This window comes from Pelobates fuscus, chromosome 3 (genome assembly GCF_036172605.1).
Source record: "Pelobates fuscus isolate aPelFus1 chromosome 3, aPelFus1.pri, whole genome shotgun sequence".
Lineage (NCBI taxonomy): Eukaryota > Metazoa > Chordata > Amphibia > Anura > Pelobatidae > Pelobates > Pelobates fuscus.
In genome coordinates, this window is record NC_086319.1 from 106,984,606 (window position 1) to 107,012,430 (window position 27,825).

General features: G+C 43.6%; 1 protein-coding gene across 1 annotated transcript; it reads left to right on the plus strand.

Moving 5' to 3' along the window:
• The first annotated feature begins 442 nt into the window (after window positions 1-442).
• Window positions 443-27,825, plus strand: LOC134602477 (E3 ubiquitin-protein ligase RNF14-like). Its single transcript, XM_063447397.1, has 8 exons — window positions 443-461; window positions 2,268-2,428; window positions 9,397-9,548; window positions 10,887-11,396; window positions 16,071-16,299; window positions 18,538-18,708; window positions 22,834-22,960; window positions 27,442-27,825. The coding sequence occupies exons 2-8, from the start codon at window positions 2,275-2,277 to the stop codon at window positions 27,479-27,481; spliced, it is 1,383 nt and encodes a 460-aa protein (XP_063303467.1). The 5' UTR covers window positions 443-461; window positions 2,268-2,274; the 3' UTR covers window positions 27,482-27,825.

Genomic DNA, 27,825 nt, shown 5'->3' on the forward strand with positions numbered 1-27,825 from the left:
AAAGCTAAAATTTCATTTACTTGATCGGTTCTACTAATTAATGCTTTCGTTCTGGGGATTGGGTTGGAAGGCCAATATCAGACAAAAAAATGACAATAGAATAATTTGTGGGTTGTGGTCTAATACACAACTGAAATCAGTGAAGGTGTAGAGTTGGCCTACTTCATCTTGTCTATTTTAGCAAAAGTTTTTTGTAAAAATTTAATTCTGTTTAGACACCTAAAGAGACCTGAACATGATTACTATTATTTTCATAAATATTGTCCAGTTCTACTTATATTATTCGTGCAATATTACTGTGTTATCTTGCCATTAATCCTACTAGCCTGCAGGTGGCAGCATCTCTAAGCAGTGTTTACCAGATTGTGGTTGTCTCTAGGGAAATTTGATAGAACACCTGTCTCCGTGTGCTCTCTGGGTGAAAGAGGAAGTGAAGCTACCTGTAGACTGTCTGTCCCCAGGTAAGAGTTAGATGGGATTCTTCTCCTGCTCTAAGGGGGCTCTGACCATTTACCATAGTGTATGGGCTGTCATGACAGGGAAGGGGTTTGAGGAGCATGTCCTGTCCCATTAGCTGGTTTGTACTAAACTGTTTAATGAACAGGAAATACAGTAAGCAGTGTTTACACCTGCAGGTTGAACAAAGTTCATTTCTTTCTCCTTTGGCATACCATGTCAAACCGTCCCTTTTTTATCCACTTTTTGATATTTACAGTTCACAATTGCATAATTTCACATACACCGTCACCGTTGTTCATTAAACACCAAATTGTAGCAGATTAAATCCAAATGGCAAAATTGTCGCAAAACTATGTGTAATAACTGTAAGTAAAAAAAAAAAAAGGGCTATTTTACTATTTTAAAACAGACCGTTTAACCCCTTAAGGACCACATTTCTGGAATAAAAGGGAATCATGACATGTCACACATGTCATGTGTCCTTAAGGGGTTACAGCGGCTTTATCACTACAAATGTGTTTGAGTATTTAAAGGACCCTATAGTGTTAAAACCACCATCTAGCCCCCCTGGGCCCCTCATGCCTCCATAAATATAGCAAGATCTTACTGCATTCAAGCCAGAAGCTGTAGATCTGCATGCTGTTTGCCTAAAAAAAACAAGCAGTCTGCTGACATCATCAGAAGTGGAAGCCTGATCCAATCACAGTGCTTCTCCATAGGATTGGCTGAGACTAACAAAGAGGCAGATCGGGGCAGAGCCAGCATGATTAAAACACAGCCCTGGCCAATCAGCATCTCCTCATAGAGATGAATTGAATCAATGAATCTCTATGAGGAAAGTTCAGTGTCTGCATGCATAGGGAGGAGATACTGAATGTTTGGATGCATTTTAGGCAACCATGACCCAGGAAGGATCTCTAACAGCCATCTAAGCGGTGGCCAGTGAAGTTATCACTAGGCTGTAATGTAAAAAGACAGTGTTTACAGCAAAAGGCCTGAAGGTAATGATTCTACTCACCAGAACAAATTCAATAAGCTGTAGTTGTTCTGGTGACTAAAGTGTCCCTTTAACCCCTTAAGGACACGTGACATGTCATGAGTCCCTTTTATTCCAGAAGTTTGGTCCTTTTCTGGTGAGTAGAATCATTACCTTCAGGCTTTTTGCTGTAAACACTGTCTTTTCAGAGAAAATGCAGTGTTTACATTACAGCCTAGTGATAACTTCACTGGCCACTCCTCAGATAGCTGTTAGAGATCCTTCCTGGGTCATGGCTGCCTAAAACGCATCCAAACATTCAGTGTCTCCACCCTCTGCATGCAGACACTGAACTTTCCTCATAGAGATTCATTGATTCAATTCATCTCTATGAGGAGATGCTGATTGGCCAGGGCTGTGTTTGAATCATGCTGGCTCTGCCCCTGATCTGCCTCTTTGTCAGTCTCAGCCAATCCTATGGAGAAGAACTTTGATTGGATCAGGCTACCACTTCTGATGATGTCAGCAGACTGTTTTTTTCTCTGAGTCTAACAGCATGCAGAGTTACAGCTTCTGGCTTGAATACAGTAAGATTTTACTATATTTATGGAGGCATGAGGGGCCCAGGGGGGCTAGATGGTGGTGTTAACACTATAGGCTCAGGAATACATGTTTGTGTCCCTGACCCTATAGTGATCCTTTAAGTCACTGTTAAATGGTTAGAAACACACATTGTTACAGCTGTTTGTATGGCTAAGGAAAGGAGCACAGCTTATAGACATTTAGAAGAATAACAGAATACTGTATTGTTTTACTCTTCTAATCTGTAAAGCTAACCAATGTCAAGCGAAGACCAGGAAGCACAGGAGGATGAATTACTAGCTCTTGCTAGTATTTTCCATAAAGATGAATTCAGGAGAGCAGAAACCTCAAACGGAGGGAAAATCCAAGTGTGCCTCGAGTTACCATCTAACTTTGAAATATCCGTCAAATGTGAGTGTTTGTCTTGGTGTTCTCTTACTAATGTGCACAGCCTCTTGATGATGATGACATTCGTGGTTATCCAAAACACATATATTTGGTTACTTGATATACATAGGCATGGAGAAGCCATACTGAATATTCCCATGGCAAGGCTTAAGAAATGAGACTTGCCTATAAGAGCAGTCTGATTGGTTGGTTAACAAGCCACCAGTCAGAACATTCTACTGAGATTTCAAACAATTGGAAAGTCTTTATAAAAGCTTTTCCCACATTAAAATCTCATTTGTCGCGGGGCTCCCATGGATTATTTTCGTCTCCCTCACCCCATTTAATAAGTAGCCCACAGCTGATTCTTTCATCCGGTGTAGGGGGTAGATAGTCATCTGTACACACTCGTTATTTAATTTAACCCCTGAAGGACACATGACATGTCATGATTCCCTTTTATTCCAGAAGTTTGGTCCTTAAGGGGTTAAAGTCCCCAATGCAATGTCCATGGGAGGAAACCAGGCCCCCTTCTTTTATTTTAGTTTAGTTTGGATTTTGCTTTTCCAATGGCCCTGTATGCAGTCGGCTGGTTTTGCCCCTTGCCGTACAGGGCCATTTGGAGTTTATTGAATTAACCCCTTAAGGACACAACTTCTGGAATAAAAAAAAAATATTTCCGTCATGTGTCCCTAAGGGGTTAACATGGCTATATGTGTATTTTTTTTTTTTTTATTCTTTATTTTTGCAGTGCGTATATTGGTCACAGGCATACATATGGTACCCCAATGGCAGTCCATATGCAGGTTTCAAGACATTACTTACAGTGGGGGTTAGACAGACAATACACTTTTTTTTTGTACATATCACGTATAGATATCAAGCTAATAGATGTCGCTTTATGGCTCAACATGCGAGGCCAGGATTGCGAGTAATTATAGTATAATAACAGGTTAGACAAGACATAGCAATGACATAGTCGTGTTCCGTGCTTAAGGGGGGAACGAGTGTGTTGCCAAATACTGTGAGTTATTGATTAGGCACTAGAGAACAAAGTGAAAGCAGTTAGGTCATACACTGTATTAAAAGGAGAGAAAAGACAGGAGAATCCAAAGGGTAATGGAGTGGCTCCACACCCTTATAAAGGATAGACCTATCGAGGAGACCCAGTCCTGATGTAATGCTAAAACTTAACTTTTAATAATAGCAAAAAACAATGTAAACTCAAAAAAAAATATATAAAAAATAATAAAACAAAAAATGAAAAATAGGAGTGCTACCACAAAAGAATATATATAAGTGTGTGGATATCAACTGTGAAAAAAATATTATTATATACACAGTCCACTATAACCACCTATATATATTTGTATAATATAATATAGAGATCAAAGCGTCACAAAGAGTGACTATTAGTGGGGGGGGGGGGGGGGAGGGGGGAAGGGAACAGCCTGGGTAATCCTAAGAGATACTGAAAAAAATATATATATGAATATACTAGGCTGTAAGCCTAGAGGTAACAGAGTATCTAGTGCAAATGGCAACAAAGTTGCACTAATGACAGTTGCACTTAGAAAAAAAGGTTCAGCTGGAAGAACCCAAAGCTGCTATACAGCTTGCCCAGAATCCTAAAGTCAGATCCTGGGGCTAAAGAGCCTGGAGGTAACCGAGTGTCTGGTGCAAAAGGCAGCAGAGATCCACTAATAGCTAGTGGATATGAGGTAAATTAACTCTGCAAGCACCAAATCTCGGCTAAGACCCTCGCCCAGTTTGATAAATGTAGCGACAGAAATCCCCTCCTAGCTAATGGATAAGAGGCAAAGTAACTCTGCAAGCACCAGATCTCGGCTAAAACCCTCGCCCAGTTAAATAAATGTAGCGACAAAACACCCCTCCTACATAAGCCACCAGAGTCCCAGAGCTAAATAAGGCGGCTAAACTAACTAAGATCTCAGAGTGTGGAGCAACAACTAACTAGACTACCTAACGCGCGTTTCAGCGCTTGATTGCGCCTTCGTCAGAGGTGAATTTTGTGTCTACCCCCTAGCCGGCTTATATATGAGTGCCGAGCCGGCGAAAATGAGGGGGAGTGGCGGACCCGTGCGCGCGAAAAACGGCGTGCAAGGTAGTACCGCCCCCCCCTGGATGCGTCACTCTAATGATTGACAGGGCTTGTGAATGTGTCCACGAAGTTTCAACACCTAAACGCTCTATACGAAATGAGCTAGGTGGCTTAAAAGCAAAGAAGAAAGAGTCACTTGCTCATCAGGAATAACAAAAGAAGTAAATAAATCAGAGTCTATTGGTAAATAGATAATATTATAATTTCTCTTGCTGGCAAAGTGTCATATATTATCTATTGAACTGAGGAAACTAAATGAACAAGTAAAAGGATCTAGCCCATCTATTAGTACGTCTTAAAGTGACAGTATCCTAATCTCACATAAAAAAAAAAAAAACTTCCTTGACTGCACCTTTAACATCTCTAAAGATTTAGAGATCGAGACTACCCTATTTAGGAAACCCACTTCAACTAACACGATGCTGAAGTGGGACAGCCATCACCCCATTCCCCTCAAAAAAGGGATCCCGGTTGGGCAATACCTTCGTCTGAGGAGAAATTGCTCAACTATGGAAGAATATATCAACCAAGCAAAACTCCTCAGAACAAGGTTTAAAGAGAGGGGATACCCCAATCGCTGCCTCAAGAGGGCTTATCAGAGGGCCCTCTTGAGTGACAGAGATGACCTTCTGAAAGATAAGGTGATTTCTAAAAAACAGGAACCTATACACTGTATAGCTACGTTTGACTCGGGTTGGGATCAGTCTAAACTAATTTTAGGCAGGTTCTGGCCACTGATCTCCCAAGATCCCCATCTCAAGGGAGTAGTGACCCCTTTTGTCTCTCTCACTGCAAGGAGAGGCAAAAATCTAAAAGAGGTTCTTGTCTCTAGCCACCTGTCCTCCAAGAGTGCCACTACAAACTGGCTCTCGGTACAGGGCACCTACAAATGTGGAAGGTGTGTGGCCTGCCAATACATAATGAAAGACTCAAAAATCCTTTCAAACTTGATTGATAACTCAGCGCATCATGTCACACACTTTTTCAACTGCAACACAAAAGGCATCATTTACTTGCTAACCTGCACCTGTGGACTTAGATATGTGGGTAAAACCATTCGCCCCTTCAAGAGGCGAATTATGGAACACATACATTCTGTTAGAAACCTCAGAGACACCCCGGTTGCTAGACACATGAGAAACTATCACCAGGGAGACACGAGAGGTATAAAGTTTGCAGGGGTTGAGAAAGTACAATTGGGTCGCAGAGGAGGCGACCTAGACCATACCCTCCTCAGAAGAGAATCCTTTTGGATTTACAATTTCAACACTCTGGCCCCCAATGGGTTAAACGAGGGGTTTACTTTTACTCCCTTCATCGATAAATGAGTTACGTTATGAGTATATTTTATTTACATCACTAGTAATGCACGTTTCTTAATTTGCACTTATGCTTATTCACTTTATTTATGCTTTGTAAATACTTCTTTTCATCATCAATCATTTGAATATTTGGATTTTTGTAGTCCTATCCCCCTGTTTTTTATGTGAGATTAGGATACTGTCACTTTAAGACGTACTAATAGATGGGCTAGATCCTTTTACTTGTTCATTTAGTTTCCTCAGTTCAATAGATAATATATGACACTTTGCCAGCAAGAGAAATTATAATATTATCTATTTACCAATAGACTCTGATTTATTTACTTCTTTTGTTATTCCTGATGAGCAAGTGACTCTTTCTTCTTTGCTTTTAAGCCACCTAGCTCATTTCGTATTGAGCGTTTAGGTGTTGAAACTTCGTGGACACATTCACAAGCCCTGTCAATCATTAGAGTGACGCATCCAGGGGGGGCGGTACTACCTTGCACGCCGTTTTTCGCGCGCACGGGTCCGCCACTCCCCCTCATTTTCGCCGGCTCGGCACTCATATATAAGCCGGCTAGGGGGTAGACACAAAATTCACCTCTGACGAAGGCGCAATCAAGCGCTGAAACGCGCGTTAGGTAGTCTAGTTAGTTGTTGCTCCACACTCTGAGATCTTAGTTAGTTTAGCCGCCTTATTTAGCTCTGGGACTCTGGTGGCTTATGTAGGAGGGGTGTTTTGTCGCTACATTTATTTAACTGGGCGAGGGTTTTAGCCGAGATCTGGTGCTTGCAGAGTTACTTTGCCTCTTATCCATTAGCTAGGAGGGGATTTCTGTCGCTACATTTATCAAACTGGGCGAGGGTCTTAGCCGAGATTTGGTGCTTGCAGAGTTAATTTACCTCATATCCACTAGCTATTAGTGGATCTCTGCTGCCTTTTGCACCAGACACTCGGTTACCTCCAGGCTCTTTAGCCCCAGGATCTGACTTTAGGATTCTGGGCAAGCTGTATAGCAGCTTTGGGTTCTTCCAGCTGAACCTTTTTTTCTAAGTGCAACTGTCATTAGTGCAACTTTGTTGCCATTTGCACTAGATACTCTGTTACCTCTAGGCTTACAGCCTAGTATATTCATATATATATTTTTTTCAGTATCTCTTAGGATTACCCAGGCTGTTCCCTTTTCCCCCCCCCACTAATAGTCACTCTTTGTGACGCTTTGATCTCTATATTATATTATACAAATATATATAGGTGGTTATAGTGGACTGTGTATATAATAATATTTTTTTCACAGTTGATATCCACACACTTATATATATTCTTTTGTGGTAGCACTCCTATTTTTCATTTTTTGTTTTATTATTTTTTATATATTATTTTTTGTGTTTACATTGTTTTTTGCTATTATTAAAAGTTAAGTTTTAGCATTACATCAGGACGGGGTCTCCTCGATAGGTCTATCCTTTATAAGGGTGTGGAGCCACTCCATTACCCTTTGGATTCTCCTGTCTTTTCTCTCCTTTTCTTCTTATACGTATGTAAGGGTTACCCCCTTTTCAGGATTCCCCAGACACACTCTCAAGCTGGCTGCCTTAGGCAACTAGCTTATTTTCTTGTCATACACTGTATTATGAGCGATGTATTTGCTTATCTAAGAGTATTCTCAGGTTGCTCACCCGAGAAGGCAGGCTACATGTTACAGGTACAGGCACAGTGGGAGAACACATAAGTAACACTAAAGATCAAAAACATTTCAGATGCAGGCTAGGCATGAGTGATGGTAGGTTAACTATCTCTGCTTTGTTAGGGTGCTAGCAATGCTATCAATTTTGTGTGTTATAGCAAAAGGGTTTAAGGTGGTAAGGCTCAGTGTCTAAACTTAAGCATGCCAAAGTCAGACAGCAATCCGCAAGCATAACATCACCCTGGCTGCACAAAGTTCGTTGGTCTGCGCACACTTTAGGATCTGTCGGCATGGTGGGTCCGCTGCTGCGTGGGTGGTAGTGTACACATGGTCGTCCATTGCTTGCTCCAGCATGTCGGCGTGACCCGGCGCTAGCATCATTTCGGCTCTAGCACTGACTCTCCAGGTGCATCTCAGGTGAGTGACTCTGTAGGGCATCTGGAGGAGTGTCCTCCGAGGTTAACGCTGAGTGTTGCTCATGCTGGCGTGCTGCTGGGTGGCTCTCCTCGCTCGGCAACCGGTTTGTGAGAGTGAAGCTGGTGCATCCGTCGCCTTGGCTCCAGCGGGCCTCCTCTGCTGCTTGCCAGCCTCGTGGCCAGCTGCCTACACGGGTAGGAAATTGCTTGGTGAGCTGTGATGCAGTGGAGTCTCCAGCTTCTCTGACCCTGTGGGCCCTTATCTACCAGCTTTGTTGGGTGTTCCGAGCTCTGCCATTATGTGCTTCCCTCTGCTGACTCCAGCGCATGTGGCAGCCGCCATCTTAGGTGCTGGAACATGCGGTCGGGCCTTCGGGTGCGGCGGTGGTGCCCCTGCGTTCCGGCTGCCATGCCTCCGGGTGAGGACCGGGATCACCCCCCCGGTCCAGGGGGGGGGGGGGGGGGGGATCGGGACCGGGTCCGCCGGTGTTCCGTTCGATTGTCGGGTCCGTTGGGCAGGATAGTGGAGTGGCGGCCGTCCACTCCACTCACCGCCAGGCAGGCCCCCACCTGGTGCAGCAGGGACCTCTCCTCCGAGGGACTAGAACCCCAACGGTAAGCCTCTCCTCGGCTCCGGTAGCCCGTGTGTATCGAGGGTCGTGGATGCTGAGCATTCATTTCCTCCCATAACAGTCGGTTTATGGGTCTATTAGGTCCGGTTATGCGGGAGCTGGTCTCTCCTGCGACCGCTCGGCTCGGCGGCCCGGCCCCGCCCCTCTATATGTGTATTTTTAAAGAGGTTACTCACTTCTTCACCCTAGTAAATGCTTTTGAAACAAGCAGTTTCATTGTGTGTGACATCTTTAACCTCTGATAGAAGAATACCTTAGATGTGAAAGCATGCACCCACATAGTGACTATGCACATGGCACCATGGTGGTTGAAGAAACCACCATGTTAATTTACATTTACAAGATTATTTACAATATGACTTTTAAATGTAAAGACTTATTCTAGCCAATCAGCAGTGCCCATGCCCGGCGTCACTTTGCGCTTCCTGTAACTTAAACTCACAAGCTAGATGTTGCCTAGATTTGCGCTGGAGACCACCTTTGGGGTTAAACCTTTTGAGAATCCACTAAGTGTTCTGACCAGTGTACGCTTGCCTCTGCCTGTTTTTTTGTTTTTTCTCACTGACACAAGAGTTGTATTAAGTTGAAATCCGAAAAGGTCCGATAAAGTAGACTGTGACTATAGCCAAGTCGGTAAATTTTGATCTACAAATTCACCTATTTTTGTTTTATGTATGCAGTTTGGTCTTCAGTTTGGTGTTTTGGAAATAACCCACCTGAGTTTTAGGTAACCATCTCAGTATTATCCCAAGATTAGTGGATAGGACTCCTGGAGGAGCAGGAACATGTATTCAGTCTCCATCCAAGTATACCTTTTGTCCTTTCTCCAGGTAACGCTGCAGAAAACATCTTCATTGAGCACCTGAAATACACGCTATCTTACCTACCACCAATTGTGCTGAAGTTTAATTTTCCTTCAGATTACCCATCAACCTCGCCTCCGAACTTCACACTCAGGTGCAAATGGCTCATACCCAAACAGGTAAAAGAGATTTATACAATGTTCTGTTAATTTTATCATCCCCCATAAGGTATCACTCAGTGCCACTCAGTAATTGGTCGGAGTGAAGATCCATGAAATGCTATTTTAAATCTTAAGCTGTCAGGGAACATTTGCCATGATGCATCAGAAATGCTACTTATGAGCTGTTTAAAGTGAAACTGGCATGCCAAACTTATCTTTCCACAATTGCTTCCTCTTCTCTTTGTCTCCTTCAGGATCTGTTCTTCTTTTCTTCCTTTCTGATCTAGTTTTCTTTAAAACATAAGATAAAGTACTACTACTTTGCCTTATATATTTTTCCTACGCTTGACCATCTTTTTATAAACTCTTTATCGGAAATAGGGATTACAGAATAAAGAAAGGGAAGTGGATACATATCAGGAAAAGTACAATCTTTTTGATATTGAAAAGGAAAACTTAAATGTACAGCATAAAACAAAGGAGCTAGTATTATAAACATCAAAGTATACCAATGTTACATATGGAGTCAGGTACAAAAAGGTATATTGAGTACGTCAAGAGACATCGTGGCTGTGGTGATTCTCCTAATGTAAAGGAACAATTAAAATAAATGAATCAAGGAGAAGGGATTACATAGGAAAGGGAGTGAAGAGGAGTTACATCTTTGCAGGTTAGGGGGAGCGCAAGGAAGCTCAGAGGGGGTAGTGATGCATTGGTTAAACCCGTAGTGCCATGATTGCATGGAGGAATTGTTACACTTGACCATATTTGACCCAAGGAGGAGCTTAAGTCTGCTCCATTTCCTGTGGTGAAAGAAAATTTTCCACAATACTCACCTCTCCACCGTATTCTTGTGTTGCTTTATTCACTGTCCGAACGTCCGGTCATTAGATGCTCCGGCAAAACTACCCAATTCGTCCTAACAGAATGTGTACAGTTTGTCCATTCGTGTTAGGACAAAATTCTGTACTTTTTGTTCGGTTCTGAATTTCATTTGAATTAATGAAATTCTGATCCGATCAGTGCCGTGGCTGCATCTTGCTTCTTTCTGACGAATGAACGAATAGCCGAAATTCCCATCCGAATTTCGGTCAATAGTGAATGCCCAAGTTAAACTGGGCATGCGTAGGAATTTCACAATGCTATCTATTGTGGGCAGATGACGTGTCCTACAGGACCTTCATCTGCCCAAACAAAGATGGTGGCACTCAGAATCTAGGTCTGGTCAAGAAATCAACAGGTTAGAAATGGTGAAATGGGGGACGTAGGAGCATTTGGGCTAGAAAGCTTTAAGAACGCATGTTCCAGCATCCCACAAACATTTTCCAATTGGTTAATTGTTTTACTTTGTTTCAGCTTGTCAGACTTTGCCAGCACTTAGATGAACTGTGGAAGGAGAATGCAGGATGTGTTGTCCTGTTTGCTTGGACTCAATTTTTAAAGGAGGAGACGCTTGAATACTTAAGTATCCAATCACCCTATGAGATTGAAGTGTGTCCCAATGTGTCACAGAATGGGGTTCACCCCCCGGGGGAAACCGATCTCTGCAGCAATGCAGAATCACAAAAGGATGGGGTCTATGACAAGAGGAACATACAGGATGTGGAGTCTGTTTCTGCCCTGATGAAATACATCTTGGAATTCAACGAGTCTCAGCAAAAGAAATGCTTTGATGGCAAATTGTACATGTGCAATATCTGTTTCTCAGAAAAGCTAGGTAGTGAGTGCACAAATTTTAAACTTTGCAATCATGTCTACTGCAACATTTGCCTCAAAGATTATTTCGAAATTCAAATCAAAGATGGCCAAGTCCACTCTCTGAACTGTCCAGAACCAGAGTGCTCCTCCACAGCTACACCTGCTCAGGTAACCCCAAAGTTTTCTCAATATACCACATACCACAGTTATGTTTCTTTGTGCTGTGCTAAAATTTGGTAATTGGCCTGTGTTAGATCATTCTTAGAGTGGGATACATTTACTGTTTCATTAAATAATATATTGGATATTGATATGTGAACGATCTCCTGTGATAAAAATGATGGAGACTATTTAAGATCAAAACCAGAATGCTGCAGGCACATTCTATGGCTATGGGATGAGTAGCCTGCCATAATACCATGCCTACTAATGACATGGCTGTGATTGGCCAGTGTAGCATGTGACCCAGCCTCTATATAAGCTGGAGTCACATGAGCTCTTAATAGTTTAGGGAGAGGATGCTGCAGCTTTGAGGGACAGATTAGGAAAGAATTCTGGCGTTGAATCTGCAAACTACAGTGATTATTTTTGTGGGTGCTATACTACATTTTTGTACCCTGCCCTGAGCCCAGTGCCATAGAGAAATAAGCAATCAGTATGTTTGTTAGGCGGGCACTTGCAACTGCATGTGTGCCAGGCACATTACATTAATCCTGTTCTGGTAGCTCAGTGGGCAACATCTAGGCATTTTTAAATACTGCTGTGACATTGCAGTTTGACAAATTCAATTTTTTTTGGTGCTAAAAAGTAAATTTGTGGCGTGCACTTCATATCTGAGAGTCAAATAGAACCGTCAGATACTGTGGTTACATCGCACTTTGAAAAATTCAAATTTTTTTGGTGTAAAAAGTAAATTTGTGGCGTGCATTTCAAATCTGAGAGTCAAATAGAACCGTCAAATACTGTTGTTACATCGCACTTTGAAAAATTCACATTTTTTTTTTGTTCTAAATAGTACATTTGCGGTCTGCGGTGCATTTCTTGCAGTCCAATAAAACCATTAAATACTACTGTTGAATTGTTGGTTGACAAATTCACATTTTTTTGAGACAGTGAAGTAACTATTAATTACGCCTGTCACACTGTTGTGTGACCTCTAGAAATTTTTTCTCATTAGGACAGCGGCACTGCCTTACTGTCAGTGAATTCAATTGTTGACTATTGGTGGTTACATTGTCGCCTGACATAAACCATCTGTTAGTTTGGTGGGTGAACGCAAAGAATGAGTAGAGCATCAAATAAGGCATGTGGCCCTGGTTGTGGTGGAGCTCCTGTTGCAGGGAGAGGACGTGGTCGATCTGTGCCAGCTACACGCACAAGTGAAACACCTTCCTCAGGTGTGAGTAGGCGACAGAACCTTCAGCGTTATTTGGTAGGCCCCAGGGCCGGACTGGGAGAAAAATTCGGCCCGGGCATTTTTTTATCACAGCGGCCCACTAAGAAGGGGGCGGGGCAGAGAGTGTGTGTTTTGTCATCATTAATGACAAACACGCCCCCTCTCAAAGTGAGCATTTTGGTTCAATGCTCTTCCAGGGCAGACCATGCGCAGAGCTCTGCTGAAGAGCTCTAGCATGAGAAAAAAGCCCTGTATTTGTTCTGCACAGCGCAAGCAAGTTTAATAACATGCTTGCACTGTCTTTCCTTGCAACTTGTTTCTGGTGTCTCTATAAATGGATACCAAGAGACAAAAATGCCAGGAAAGAGTATTGTGCATGTGTTTGGAGCCTGATTGTGGTATGGTATTGTGTTATAAGGTCGGTTTTAGTCGTGTTGTGTTTGTGGTGTAATGTAATGCATATGTGGCTAGGAGCTGTAGATAATGTGTGTACAGGGGATGTAGCAAAAGTGTGCATACAGGCTATAGTGTGTGTGAATATTATATAAATATGTTTGGAAGTATTGTGTATGTGTGTGGTGCAGTGTGTCGGGGGGGGTCTGTGTGTATGTGAGGGGTGCAGTATGTGTGTGTGAGGTGTGATGTGTGTGAGGGTGCGGTGGGTGCTGTGTGTGTGTGATTGATTTGTGTGAGGGTGCTGTGTGATGTGTGTGAGGGTGCTGTGGGTGATTTGTGTGTGTGGGTGCTGTGTATGATGTGTGTATGAGTGTGATGTGTGTGTGAGAGTGCCCTGTGTGAGAGTGCCCTGTGTGAGTGCTGAGTGTGATGTGTGTGAGTGCTGTGTGTGATGTGTGTGAGAGTGCTGTGTGTAATGTGTGTGTGAGAGTGCTGCGTGTGATGTGTGTATGAGTGTGATGTGTGTGTGAGAGTGCCCTGTGTGAGAGTGCCCTGTGTGAGTGCTGAGTGTGATGTGTGTGAGAGTGCTGTGTGTGAGAGTGCTGTGTGTGATGGGTGTGGGAGTGATGGGTGTGGGAGTGCTGAGTGTGATGTGTATGAGAGTGCTGTGTATGAGAGTGCTGTGTGTGAGAGTGCTGTGTGTGAGAGTGATGTGGATGATGGGTGTGAGAGTGCTGTGTGTGATGTGTATGAGAGTGCTGTGTGTGAGAGTGCTGTGGATGATGGGTGTGAGAGTGCTGAGTGTGAGAGTGCTGAGTGTGATGTGTATGAGAGTGCTGTGTGTGAGAGTGCTGTGGATGATGGGTGTGAGAGTGCTGAGTGTGAGAGTGCTGAGTGTGATGTGTATGAGAGTGCTGTGTGTGAGAGTGCTGTGGATGATGGGTGTGAGAGTGCTGTGTGTGAGTGCTGTGTGTGATGTGTATGAGAGTGCTGTGTGTGAGAGTGCTGTGGATGATGGGTGTGAGAGTGCTGAGTGTGAGAGTGCTGAGTGTGATGTGTATGAGAGTGCTGTGTGTGAGAGTGCTGTGGATGATGGGTGTGAGAGTGCTGAGTGTGAGAGTGCTGAGTGTGAAGTGTATGAGAGTGCTGTGTGTGAGAGTGCTGTGTATGAGAGTGCTGTGTGTGAGTGCTGTGTGTGAGAGTGCTGTGTGTGAGAGTGCTGTGTGTGAGAGTGCTGTGTGTGAAAGTGCTGTGGATGATGGGTGTGAGAGTGCTGAGTGTGAGAGTGCTGAGTGTGATGTGTATGAGAGTGCTGTGTGTGAGAGTGCTGTGTGTGAGATTGCTGAGTGTGAAAGTGCTGTGGATGATGGGTGTGAGAGTGGTGTGTATACATGTTAGAAGGGATTGTGTGTGTTTGGGGGGGTAGATAAAAACAAAAAAAAGTAATGTATGTCCCCCCCTCCTTTCTTACCTTTTAGCCTGGGAGGGGGGGACCGGCAAGCTGGTGACTGGGAGGGGGGTTCAGGCATTATCCCTGGTGGTCCAGTGGGTGAGTGAACTCTAGCCTGCGGGCTAGAGTTCACTCTCGCGAGATCCGGTCGTTGCCATGGCAACGCTCCGGATCTCGCGAGAGGAACCCGGCGGAGCTGCAAGATAGAGCTCCGCCGGGTCCTCTCCTGGCTCCCTCCCTCTCTCCCCGCTGGCGGCCGGAATATTCTCTATGTGGGCCGGTGAGGGAGATGTTTGATCTCCCCACCGGCCCATCATTGAAAAAAGCGGGGCCGGCGCTCGTATAGTGCCGGCCCTGCATAGACCGGCAGGGGAGAACCTGGGACTTCCCCTGCCGGCCTCGGCCCCACGGCCATCGCGGCCCACCGGGCATTCGCCCGGTGTGCCCGATGGCCAGTCCGGGCCTGGTAGGCCCGAATGCCGCTCTACGAGTGGCACCACCAGCACCTCAGAAGGCTGGGTTAGCATGGCCGATATGTGGAAATGCTTTGTCAGCATGCCACAACAACCAGCACCACCAACTGATATGGAACGTCTTAGCAAGAGGCAGCATTTCAGCAACTTGGTGGAACAGTACGTGTGCACACGCCTAAACGTACTGACTGATGGGTCTGCCCCATTCTACTTCTGGGTCTCCAAATTGGGCACATGGCCTGAGCTTGCCCTTTATGCCTTGGAGGTGCTGGCCTGCCCTGCAGCCAGTGTATTGTCTGAACGTGTGTTTAGCACGGCAGGGGGCGTTATCACAGACAAGCGCAGCCGCCTGTCCACAGCCAACATGGACAAGCTCACGTTTATGAAAATGAACCAGGCATGGATCCCACCAGACTTGTCTGTACCTTGTGCAGAATAGACATTTATACCGGCCTCACCCAGCCATTTTTATACTCAAGTGCACTTATTCTTTGTTTTCTTTTTTTATATGTCCCAATATTTTGGGGGCTACCCCAATTGTTTACAGGGCACTTGTCCTACTCTTACCCCCATTTTACTTTTGCAGCCCTCTAGTCCTTTCCAGGACTTTTTTAGAGCCATTTTAGTGCCCAAAAGTTCGGGTCCCCATTAACTTCAATGGGGTTCGGGGTCAAGTTCGGGTCAAATTCGAGGCCTGAACACGAACTTTTTGCCAATGTACGGCCAAACCCGGCGAACCCGACGATCCAGGTGTCCGCTCATCTCTAATGGTGCACATTTGCCTACTGCAGTATGCTACAGCAACAAACAATTGTTTTGTACAAATTTTAGAGTAAAATTTTAAGACTCTCACCATTGTATTGTTACAACACTCACTTACTTTAGGGCCTGTAAAACTTTAGAAAGTAGCTGTGCACCCATAAAAATTAACATGTCCCACAGATACTACAAAGCCTTGTATCTAAATGTTATATGCATATTGTACATGTATAACTTTTTCAAGATCCAATTGGAGTGCTCTGAAAAAGTAATTTTGAAATTTTATTGTTTCATTTATTTATTTTATGTTTTAGTGTTTTCTGATGATGGAATAATGGCAGTAACCACCTCTGCCTCTTTGCGTGTAGGTAAAGGAACTGGTAGAAGAAGAGTTGTTCAGCCGTTATGACCGTCTCCTCCTGCAGTCCAGCTTGGATCTCATGCCAGATGTTGTGTACTGTCCTCGTCCAAGTTGTCGGGCACCAGTCATGCAGGAACCAGAGAGCAATATGGGTATTTGTCCCTGTTGCCATTATGCCTTCTGCACGCTCTGTAAAATGACCTACCATGGAATCTCCCAATGTAAAGTAACAGCAAGTAAGCAAATTATTATTCAGCACTAAAATGTTTTTATTTAAGCTGGTTGTGGTGATAGAAAGTGTTACCTGGTTCTCAAAGTGTCGAATGACCTTGTAAAATCTTCACTTAACTCTTTAGTAAATAGAGCAAATTAATATCCTATATTTTAAATGACAACTTTCAGTTTATGAATTATGTCCAAAACGGCACAAACCCGCCCTGGTCGGGAGATAACAAGTGGGGTAAGAGGGGATTTAAAAAAAAAAAAAAAAATGTGTTGCAAGGACCTCGGCATAAAACTTAATATCCACGTTTAACATGGAGATAGGATGGAAATTTGGACACAATGTTTCCCTGGCTTGTGTAGTGTTATATTCATTCGTTGTAATCTATCTGTTTTCTTGATATTATTGAAAACAGCACTCAAATGGAGGACTAGGGATGAGGAAAAGGTTTTATAGTAGCAGCCAAAGGGCGGTCAGAATACAGTGCCTTATGAGATGCAATAGCCCCCGCTATAAAATCATCAGTGCCTTTGCTTGAAATGTGTGCATCTGCGGAATTGTAATTTCTTCCAAAAAATCTGCAGTATTTGGGGGAATGGGTTGATGTTGCTTTAGATCCTCTTATAAGCTGTATATAAGATAACAAGAAAGAAAAAAACACGATAAGAAAGAAACGTGAATGGGAAGTTGCTTGTTTTTTTACTTTATTCTTCTCTTCTACCTTCCCATTCGTTTTGCATTCCTTTTAGTTTTCTTAATGTATTTTTTTTATTATTAATATTGTTTTTCTTCTTTGTCTGCTTTTGTACCAGAAACAATGGCTGAAAAGGGGTCAGTAGACCATTGTGTTTCCTTGTGTATCTCAGAAGGACTCATGTTTAGTCAATCAGAATAACAAGTGGCCATTTTATATAACTCATCTAAATTGTACCCTTGCCTGTCAGTAAAGCCTGGTGTGTGGCACAGACGAATCAGTAAAATACTCAATTTATGAAATAAGAAAAAAAATACTGGACATAACAGATAAGGAAATTGTGCTATGCAGATAGGTCATCCCAGACCAGCCTGGTAATCAGGTGGCTTTCAATGGCGACACTGACGCATATGGGGAAGGCCTGAGAGTGCCAAACAGGACCCAAACCTCAGATACTTTCCTGTGGTGAAACAACAACTTGAGGGTCTTCATTCTTCCATATTACCAGCTTTGTAGGAAATCCCCACGTATATGTCAGGCCATTGTTTCGTAATAATTAAATGTTTTCAAATTCTTTCCTCCTTGCCATAATGTTTGCCGAGTGATTAACATATATAGACAGAGTAGAGTATGGTGCAGGTAGAGAACTGAATTTCTGAGTCACGGCCAGAGGCTCCTCTTTCATGTAGAAGTAGTGAAGGTGAACAATGAAATCCCTGGTTGCTGAGAATGGTAGGCCTTTGGTAAATGGATGCGCCATAAAAAAAACCAAAAAACTCATTGTCTCTTTTGTTGGGGAGGGGAGCCGAAATCAGGGCCTTCAAGTACGCTGGCTGTTTAGACAGTGGTATCTGTTCAGTGATTCCCCGCACTTGCAGGTTGTTGCTGTGGAAGGGATTCTCCATGTCCACCATTTTTGCCAGTATTTTAGTGTGCACCATATTCAGAGTTTGGATATTATCCACTAGCTCATAGTGTCCACAGATTGTCTATTTTCCTCTCTCTGTGGTCAATCCTGTCCCCTAGTTCACAAATTTCATTGTGTAGGTTGGCTGTTATGGCATTGAACTCAGCCTGTAATGTGGAGCGTAGGTTGTGCAGCATGGCTCTGGTTGCAGATGTGGAGGACGGGGTGTTGTTGGAGAATGTGTGTAGCAGCTCTGTTTTGGACATTGTGTTGGAGGAGTGTGAAGGTGCCTGATCGGAGCCGCCATCATGGCCATGCCACGGCTTGTCCCTCTTGGAAGTGTTAGGGCCCATCTGAGGGTTTAGACTGCCGATTCAGGGCATTCTTTGGATTCTTGTGTATTGTCATGGGTGGGAGAAGAAACATTTGGTGAAATTAGTGTTGGGTAGTTGTGGAGCACTCACAGCATGCTACTGCTTGCCTCAGAACCCAGGACATGCCTCCAAATACATATATCTTAAAGCGCCTTCTATTATTTTAAAGTCTAATAGTATGCTCTGCATATTGGTACGTCTGCAGTCTTAATCACATTTAAATGTCTTTCTTGCATCTGATAAACTTATTTTTGGAATGATTTTTGTTCTTTTCAGAAAAACTTCTTGAGGAACTTCTTGAGGAAGAAGATAATGCCAGAAAGGAGTTTCTGGAGTTGCAGTATGAAAAGAAAGTGTTGCAGGATGCATTGGATGAGTTGGAAAGCGAAAATTGGCTGGAAAAAAATTCCAAGTATTGTCCCATGTGTGGAACTCCCATACAGGAAAGTCATATAGGAATGCCTTTTGCAATGCGTGGGGGGTGGGATAATCTTTGGCTGTCATTTAGTATTTATAAAAGGAAGAATTTGCACTCACTGAGATAGCATCAAGCTTTTTACACCTTCATGGCCAGTGGTTTTCTGAGTTTTAGTGTTCATTATCGAGGACTTTTTGGTACTTTTGCAATGTGTTCATTCCACAGTAATTTAACTCTTTTTGTTACCAATACATACAATATATACATTTTTATATTAAAAAGACTGACAGGCCTTTCTTCTGATACCATATATACAGGTGATACTCAAAAAAATTGAATATCGTGCAAAAGTTCATTTATTTCAGTAATGCAACGTAAAAGGGGAAACTAATATATGAGATAAACCCATTACATGCAAAGCAAGATAGTTCAAGCCGTGATTTGTCATAAGTGCGATGATTATGGCTTACAGCTCATGAAAACCCCAAATCCACAATCTCAGTAAATTAGAATATTACATGCAATTAATAAAACAAGGAGTGTACATAGAACAATATCGGACCTCTGAAAAGTATAGGCATGCATATGGACTCAGTACTTGGTTTGGGCCCCTTTTGCAGCAATTACTGCCTCAATGCGGCGTAGCATGGAAACGGTCAGCCTGTGGCACTGCTGAGGTGTTATGGAAGACCAGGATGCCACCAACACTAATTATAAAATAAATATAAAGTAAAAAGGCATTTTTTTCACAGTTTTGATTATAATAACTTCTACACTTCAAACTAATGCAACCAAAAAATGAAAATAGATTCACTTGCTAGTCCCCAGTTAGTACCCAATATGCCTAGGAATTAACTCGCTGAAGTTATATGTAAAATATAACAGGCAGTGAATATAGGTTTAAAACTAAATCTTTGCCAAGTTAGTCAAGCTGAGATTATAACTTTAATAACAGTCCCAAAATCCAAAAATCACTAGACAAAAATATTCATAAGCATGGAATATTCATAGATCAGTATCACCTGCTTGATTTGCACCTTTAAATCTTGTGCAGCTCTGCAATGGAACCTAGGTTCTTTGGGGTGTTATCAGCTATTTGTCATCTTATTGATGTTGCTTCTGCTTGGCTTGCCAGAGCAAAAGTATAGCTGCTGAGCAGTGGAGCCAAATATGAGAAGGGCAAACATGAAGACCAGTTTTGAGAGGTTGGAGTGGAGAATTGGGACAATCCTTACAAGGTTGTTCTTGGGAGCGTCCATTATTACCTACCTTACAAAACAAATTAGAGTGCTGTTGGGTGCAAGTCCCTAGATACATATTTAAACTCAGTCACTGGATTGGATAGTGCTATCTGCAAAGGGAACTAAGCCAAGGATTGAGAAATGTATGAAAACCAAATTGTGATTATTTTACACTAACCCCTTTAGAATTCTTCATGCTTAATACTTTTGTTTTTTCTAATGCCTGTCCCACCACAGTCCTGAACTTGATAAAACAAAAACAAAAAATAGGTTGCCTTTTCCTTTTGAGGCCCATGAATTCTAATAGAGTTTATATGAAAAAAAACTGTTATGTTCAACAATAAAAAATTTACTGGGGCGGGGCCAAGCCAGCAAGCAGAGAAGTCGCATGAAAGCTGGGCTCCCGCTGTATTTGCGACCCGGTGACAAACCTAAAACCCATATTGAGAGCTCGAAAGAACGGATGCCCAAGGTGGAAAGCCGAGGCCTGCGGGGGACGGGAACGGGGAGAGGCGGCTGCTCTCCTCACCTGGACCCTGGAGGTGCAGCCCCACGAATGCCCTGCTCCCCCCCAGGACCGGCGGGGGTTATCCCGGTCCAGCTCGGAACAGCAACCTTTACACAATTGCCCCAGCGGAGACGCTGTGTGAGCAGCAGATGGGAGAAACGCAGCGACGCATCATGGCCACCGCCACGTGCACCCGGCCCCCAGAGAAATTGGATCTTGAGATTAGGCTGCACGAACTGTTCGCCAAGTTCTGGATGAAGCTGCCGTCCAGGGAGCAACAGGCGGGTGCAAATCCACCTGCCGCAAAGCAGCAGACACACATACCAACGAAGCCGGTGCCACCGCGGCCCCCCGAGACACACAGGGTGAGCCGTAGACGGCAGACACGTGGAGCCGGTGGGTCGAAGCGGCAGCAACCACAGAGAGCAGCGGCAAACCACAGAATCCGGCCCACACACACCAACCCTTGACTAAAGCACTCCATGGCGACTCTGAGGAGGCCACACACCTCCACAGGCGGGAATGGGAAGCGGCTGAAGAAGCCAGCACGGGCCTCACCAAACCCTATATGCCGACACAGAGCAGAGGCAGGTCCTTATCTGGACACACTCCTGAGAACATCTAAAACCAACCACCCGACACACCTCACCACACAAGGGGAAGACGTAGATACTAGGACCGTACAGTCTTCTACAGAACTGGGGGCTCACCCGGAGGTAACCCTCCCATGCCATCCATATACCCGAGGAAAAGGCCGCGCGTCGGCAAATCCTTGGGTCCCCGACCCTGTTGATGGGGTCAATGGACATGTGGCAAGGGCCCCTACTAAGACATCGGGCCGAAGACACACTGCACCCGGGCGACAAACACCCAGGAAATGCAGACAGTCAGCCACAGCACGGGGAGCTGGGAACCGGGAGGATCCGGGCAGACACAACACGAAGACCAACACGCAATGCCACGGAGAAGCCTGCCTCATAAAGCACACTAGCGGCATCGGGTGAGGTGTCCCAGCAGCCCACAACCCGGCTACCGGACCAGACACTGAGGAGGACATGGGACGCTCTTATACTTCAGTAACTGTATGACCACATAGAGACACAAACGTTTTTCATTTCATTTACCTTGAACATTTATTTAGTTTTGCTACCTATACTGCATATCGGCAGCTTTATACGTTTTTTCTAACGACCTGAGTAAAGCGGGTCACTACACTCGTTGCATAGCTTAGTGCTGCCTGAACCAGCAGATAACCTACCCTGTTACACAAACCTGTCTAGTAGCCTGGATGCACAGTGTATCTACATGCCCCATCATATACGCTCGACCCACTACCATAGTATAACTTGTGTCAGACACAGTAGTGCAGATAACACACACCGTAATAACATGAGATAGTAAACTTTTTGCCAGACTGTCCATGCCATAAAGAATGTACTGCATTTTTGCCCTGCAAGCATCACTAGTACTACATATAATTCTGTTGGGCCTGTTTAATTTGACCCGGTTTGGTTTTCGCATGCTAGCATTAGTTTTCAATGCTCAACCCGTGTGCTCTTATGTAATCTTTTATATTGGAAAGGTCACAGTCGTCATATAACACCTTAACTTAGCCCGTTTCAAACAAGTTTACGACAAGCGACTTATAAAATAAAAAATGAGTCATTGATAACATGGAAATGTAACTAACAATGTTTTCACTATCTTAACCCTATTCTAAGAATATTCATGCATTTCCCTTCTTTTTATTCTGTACCCCTCACTTGTGCCTTAATAAAAGAAAGTGACAAAAAAAAAAAGATTGACAAAAAAAAAAATTTACTAAGCAGCAATTGCATTCTATGCAAGGTTTGTTACATCCTCTCCCCATGATCATGACTAACCCAAGAGAATCCTTGTTTTTAGACAAAGTGCGCTGTCCAGCATTATATTTTCTAGTTAAAAAAAACCACTTTAGGCAGCATAATCAATTTTGCTCGCTGCAGTGGTTATCGTGCCTTGGCTCTCCCCCAATCGTAAGGAATCAAACCATTTTTGCGTGGTTTTATTGTTTACCTGGGGGTTTGTCAGGTGCTGCTCCTCACCTCCACTATCATCTTTTAAAAGTCAAATACCCCGCAATGTTTGCTGATCACTAAACTTCTGGACTTTGTGGAATCATAGTGGCGGCAGGGAGCAACACCTGTCGGACCACAGGTAAAAATGTCAAACCAGTCAAAAATGGTTTGACCCCTTACAGTGGAGGACGCCAGAGCACTCCTGCCACCATAACCACTACAGCAAGCTATAGTGGTTATGGTATCTAGAGTGTTCCTTTATTGCAATTTGTTTTTGTGTCACTCTTCCATTTATAGTTTCTTTCCCCCCTGTATTTCTAAACATTGCTTGTTTGCTCTTACAGAAAGTAGGCGGCTGCAACAAGATGACGTGCACTCGTTGTGGAAAATATTTCTGCTGGCTATGTATGTCCATATTGCCTATGGAAAATCCATACATTCATTTCGATGATCCCGCATCAGGCTGCTACAATCGGTATGTGTAATGATCATTTTCAGCCAAACTATGATAAACCCATGTTGTATACCAAGGTTTAACGTTTGGAGTGGATTTTGCTAAATTATTTCTGACCTTATTGGAAGACCACGACTGGCTTGTTATTAAATGTACCTCAATGAGTCACTGCAAGAGCAAAAACAACCAATACAATAAAAAAAGTCCAATCACTGTTAGACTCCCAGTGGTGCATGGTTAAATAAATTCATCCAATTTCCAAAATCCAAAACACATTTGCATTTGCAAGAGTACTAGTAAAAGAGTATCTTTATTATAACAGTTTAGGCACAAAATACAAACAAGAAAAAGCTAGACGCTTCCTCGACAGCTTATAACATAACTAGTGAAAACCATGATTTTAAATGAAAAAGAAACACTTCCTGTCACGTGCAATAAACGGCTGGTACAATATTTATTAATGGACTAGCCATCCATTGTTACTTGAAGTCACAATAAATTGCTAGTCCATTACTTGCAATGGATATCCTGTGATAGGCTGAGAGCCAATTCCTGGCGCTCAATACTTTTCAATAATCCCTATCTGCTTGGGGTGCGTTTTCTACTTTTTTGGTAGGCATGTTAACAAGATCTTCCACCTTATCAGCAAGGTTTTATTGACCCCATTCCCAACAAAATTACTATACACACACACACACACACACATACATACTAGCACAGAGGGTTATAATACATTCTCACACAGAACAATGCAGTGACAGGCACAACTGCTTTCACAGCGTAATATGCTATGCACATTGACACGCATAATGACTTGTAGGTAAGCTATTTATAGAACAATATTCTGCAGTTCTTTTTTTTTTTTTTTTTTTTTTTAATTCTTTATTTTTGTTGTGCAAATAGGTACAGCAGTGCTTGAATTGACACAACAGCATTCTCAAGCGCGATCATGCAAAACATAGTATAACATGAGTATGGCTTGCACATTTTAGATAATTAGTGGTTCAAAATCACAACAATATAACATAAGCGAGTGTTGAAATATGTCAGTAGATCGACACTGGTAAGCATGAAAATAAACTGCTTATTCAAAATTACAGTAAGGTAATGTAATAAAAAATAAATGGTTGCATAGGTAACTCAAGGGATATACCATCTTGGATTTTGGTGCTTATCTGGCTGACTATTCATGAGCCTGGTGGGCACTTCGTTGTCAAGCACTGCTAAGTGTACGAGATAGGGAACTGCACAAATAGCTAGCCTATCTTGTGTAGACATCTCTGGGTTGCTGACCAGGTGCTAGTATGGCGGGAAGAGCGTGCAGTATAGTGTCGAAAGCACTTCAGCTCTATGTCTAGCGTTTGCACATGACCTATACCTAAAATTAAGTAGCTTATATGTAGAAGTGTGCTAGTGGGGCTATACGCTGGACATTGTCGTCTCACACCTCTAGGCTATGTCACCTCAGTTTTTCCTTTCACTTGGCAAAATGCTCTGCACACTCATAGCTCCTTACATTAGGCAATCTGCAGCTCCTTTCACTGAGTAATATGCTGTGCACATTAATGCACATAGTGCCTTACATTAGACAAGCTGTGTGTGTCACTATGCAGAGCTATTTACAGAACAATGTTCTGCAGTGAGAGACTTCAGTTCTTTTCTCTGGGTATAATGCTCTCATATTGACACACTTAGCTGCTTGCATTAGACAAGCTATGTTACTGTGTGTATTGCCCTAAATAGGTGGGAAACATCAATATCACCTGGGACTACTTTGTCTCAGTATTTTTCCTCCACCTGCCTTCCCTGCCTTTTGTCAAGTTTGTCATTTCCCCCAGTGGTCATCCAGTGGCAGCTGCAGGTAAAAAAGCTCTGTTTGTCCTCCAAAGACCTCAATGCTGTAATCTCGAACATGTGCGAGAGTACAGCGATGATTTTAGCACCAGGAGCTGAAGAAGACGATACAGAACAGGGTGCCAGTTCATGCGAGGGGCAGGTTCAGGTAAGTAAATCTCACCTTTCCCTGTCCCCATGGCCGTACAACCCCCAGCTGACATGTTACCATCGGAGGTCTTTCCAAGTTATGCAAAGACCCCAGACAGTGACAGAGATGCTTTAATTTCAAAGTAACTAATATTCAGACATCTTTATGTTGGGCTAATTTAGGGAATATTGTTTTAGGTAATCTTAACATATTAAGAAAAATCCTTATGTAAATAAACAAGTTGGCTAGGTAATCATACAAAAAACTGTAACCTGATCTTGGAGGGGAAACTTGTTACTCAAAGATGTCAAAATATTAAACAACCATATTATTCCATTAAACATCATACCATTTAATCAAATCCTGGTTTTTAATATTCCATATCTTATGAGAATACAGATGTTTTTTTACAATCAAGTGCTTAATTAGTGGTTTATTTCCTGATTATTTGAATAAATCATTATAAAAACTATATGAAAGTTATAAAAATATACATTTTAGATTGCACCAAGCATGTTGTAACTAGTAATTTGCTTAATAATTGTAACTGTAGTCACTGTCACTGGGAGCAGAACTTTACAATGGTTCCTAAATGGCTCCTATGCCTCAGTCACCCTGTGCCCATTATAGGAGTACAGGGAGCTCCGTCACATTTAGTGAAAGCAGTGGAATGGCTTCCTAGCGAATGAGGAAACAACTCTGGGATCCTTGCATGCCTTGTGGAAGTGAGTGCCCGCAGAGTTGGACCAGGCAAGCATGTTGTCCTACAATCTTACTCGGAGTTCCTTTGTGAGGTGCGACTGCGACTGTCCTTTTTTGGCGCTGATGTTTCGGTGGAGACCATCAGGGCAGTCACGACCCAAGTGGCCGCTGTTTTACAAGCCAGGAGAGAATACAAGCTTCAGTTGGCCAAGGTGATGTCAGAGACTGTGGGTGGAGGACTCCAGCAAAAGGAACGTTGCAGCGGCCCATCAGCAGAGGTGGTGCAATTGATCTGGAAGGATGTGCTCACAGACTTAATCGACTTTACATCAGAGGATGTTAACCTTCCTCGCCAGTGCCAGATGGGACCCCAGCGTGCGGAGGTAGAGGTAGCCAGCCTCCCTCCCCAGATGCAGATCTCAACCTAGGGAGTGGAGGTAGATGTATTTGGCCTCACATTCCAAAGGCAGATTGCAACACAGCAAGAGGAGGTAGAGGTAGCTGACCTATCTTCCCAGCAGCAGAGTGCAACCCTAGCTGAAGAGCTGACAGCAAGGCAGAGTGTTGCTAGACTCTGTCTACAACAGTCGGTGGCGCAGGACTCTCGAGTATCGGCCACCAAAGTTGCAGCCACCACTCCAGCTACAGTGCTGGCATTGGGACAGAGTGCCACTTTCCTCTGCCCCCAACATGCTGTTGCTCCTGCAGGTGTGAGAGTGGGTGAGAGCCTACATTGGTGGATGAGCCCAAGGAGCTAATCGCACCCCCAGCTGAAACGCTGGCATCAGGGCTACTTGCCTCTGTCCCCAACTACGAAAAGAGGATATATGTCATGTATTGGTGGAGGGGACTACAGTCTCCACCAGTTTAATCCTTGGATGCTGGGCAGCCGGCTTAGATCTCCACTACCTCCCCAGCGGCCGGCAGAGTTACTGGGAGTGGAGACAGTGGTCTTCCTCCCAAGCAGCAGTGCTTGGTACAGGGAGAGGAGACAACCGGTCTCTCTCTCTCTCCAGCAGGTGTACAGTGCAGGGAGTGGAGACAGTCGGTCCCCTTCCTCAGCGGCAGTTGGAACTACCAGGAGTAGAGGCAGATGGTCTACAACCCCAGTGGCAGTCTGAGTTACCAGGAGCTGAGGATACAGATCCCCCCCACAGTGGCAGGGTGAGTTACTGGGAGTGGGGACAGCAGGTCTCCCTCCCGTGCTGCAGCTGTGGTTGCAGGGAGTGGAGGTTCTCAGACTTCCTCCCCAACGAGACAATGAACTTTGTTCAGGAGACTACAAGGTTGGACGGACGTTTTGGGGCAGGTTGCCAGACTAACTCAGGAACAGACCGATTGGAGGTCTGGTACCTGGTTAGTCTACCTTTGGGGGGGAAGATATGTGATGGTAGTAACCATCACTGGAAGCAGAAGGACACTGCAATGGTTTCTAAATGGCTCCTATGTCTCAGTCACCTTGTGCCCATTATAGGTGCAGATACACACAGACAGGGCTGTCTGATGCTGTGATTGTTCTGTGTAAACTTGCAGCAACAAGAAGGTTAGCTTGCACAACATTCGGTCAGAAAAAACAATAGATTATGACCCAACATGACTGCTCAGCAAGATAAAAATTGAAAAGTGCTCTAAAAAGCGATACATGTATCATTTTTTAAAAACCATTCATTTAAATTTAACATTTAGTAAACTGTCAAAATGATATTCAATTGTAGGTGACTTTCAAGGTTTAGGTATTACAAGATTCATTTCAAGTTGGTCATATTTAACATAGGTCATTGGCATTTCCTGAAACATTTGTTTCTTTGTTTTACAGGGTATCTGAAGAAGAAGAGAACAGAGAAGGAGCAAACTGAGTGTCATTTGTAACTGCTTGTTTTGTTTTTTGCACAAGGCCTTAAAGAAACACTATAGTGTCAGGAATACAAACATGTATTCCTGAAACTATAGTCCTGATGTGGCAATTTAGGTGACTGTCATGCTCCGATCTCGCTGAAAACATGATTTTACTCACCTTTTCTCCCACGCCGCGAGATCATCCCGTAAGATTATCAATCTTAATGAACTAAGCCAAGGAAATAGGAATCAGTGGGAAGCCTTAAATCAATGCATCTCTATAGGGAAAGTTCAGCGTCTCCGGAAGCACCTCTAGTGGCCATCTGAGTGACTGCCACTAGAGTTGTTACTAGGCACTAATGTT

What these genes read in the sequence shown, in the direction of transcription:
- LOC134602477 (XM_063447397.1), top strand. Translation starts at nt 2,275, where the DNA reads ATGTCAAGCGAAGACCAGGAAGCACAGGAGGATGAATTACTAGCTCTT. An exon ending in CCACAGCTACACCTGCTCAG is followed by an intron (nt 11,397 to 16,070) that starts GTAACCCCAAAG and finishes CTTTGCGTGTAG; the next exon opens with GTAAAGGAACTGGTAGAAGA. An exon ending in GCATCAGGCTGCTACAATCG is followed by an intron (nt 22,961 to 27,441) that starts GTATGTGTAATG and finishes TTTGTTTTACAG; the next exon opens with GGTATCTGAAGAAGAAGAGA.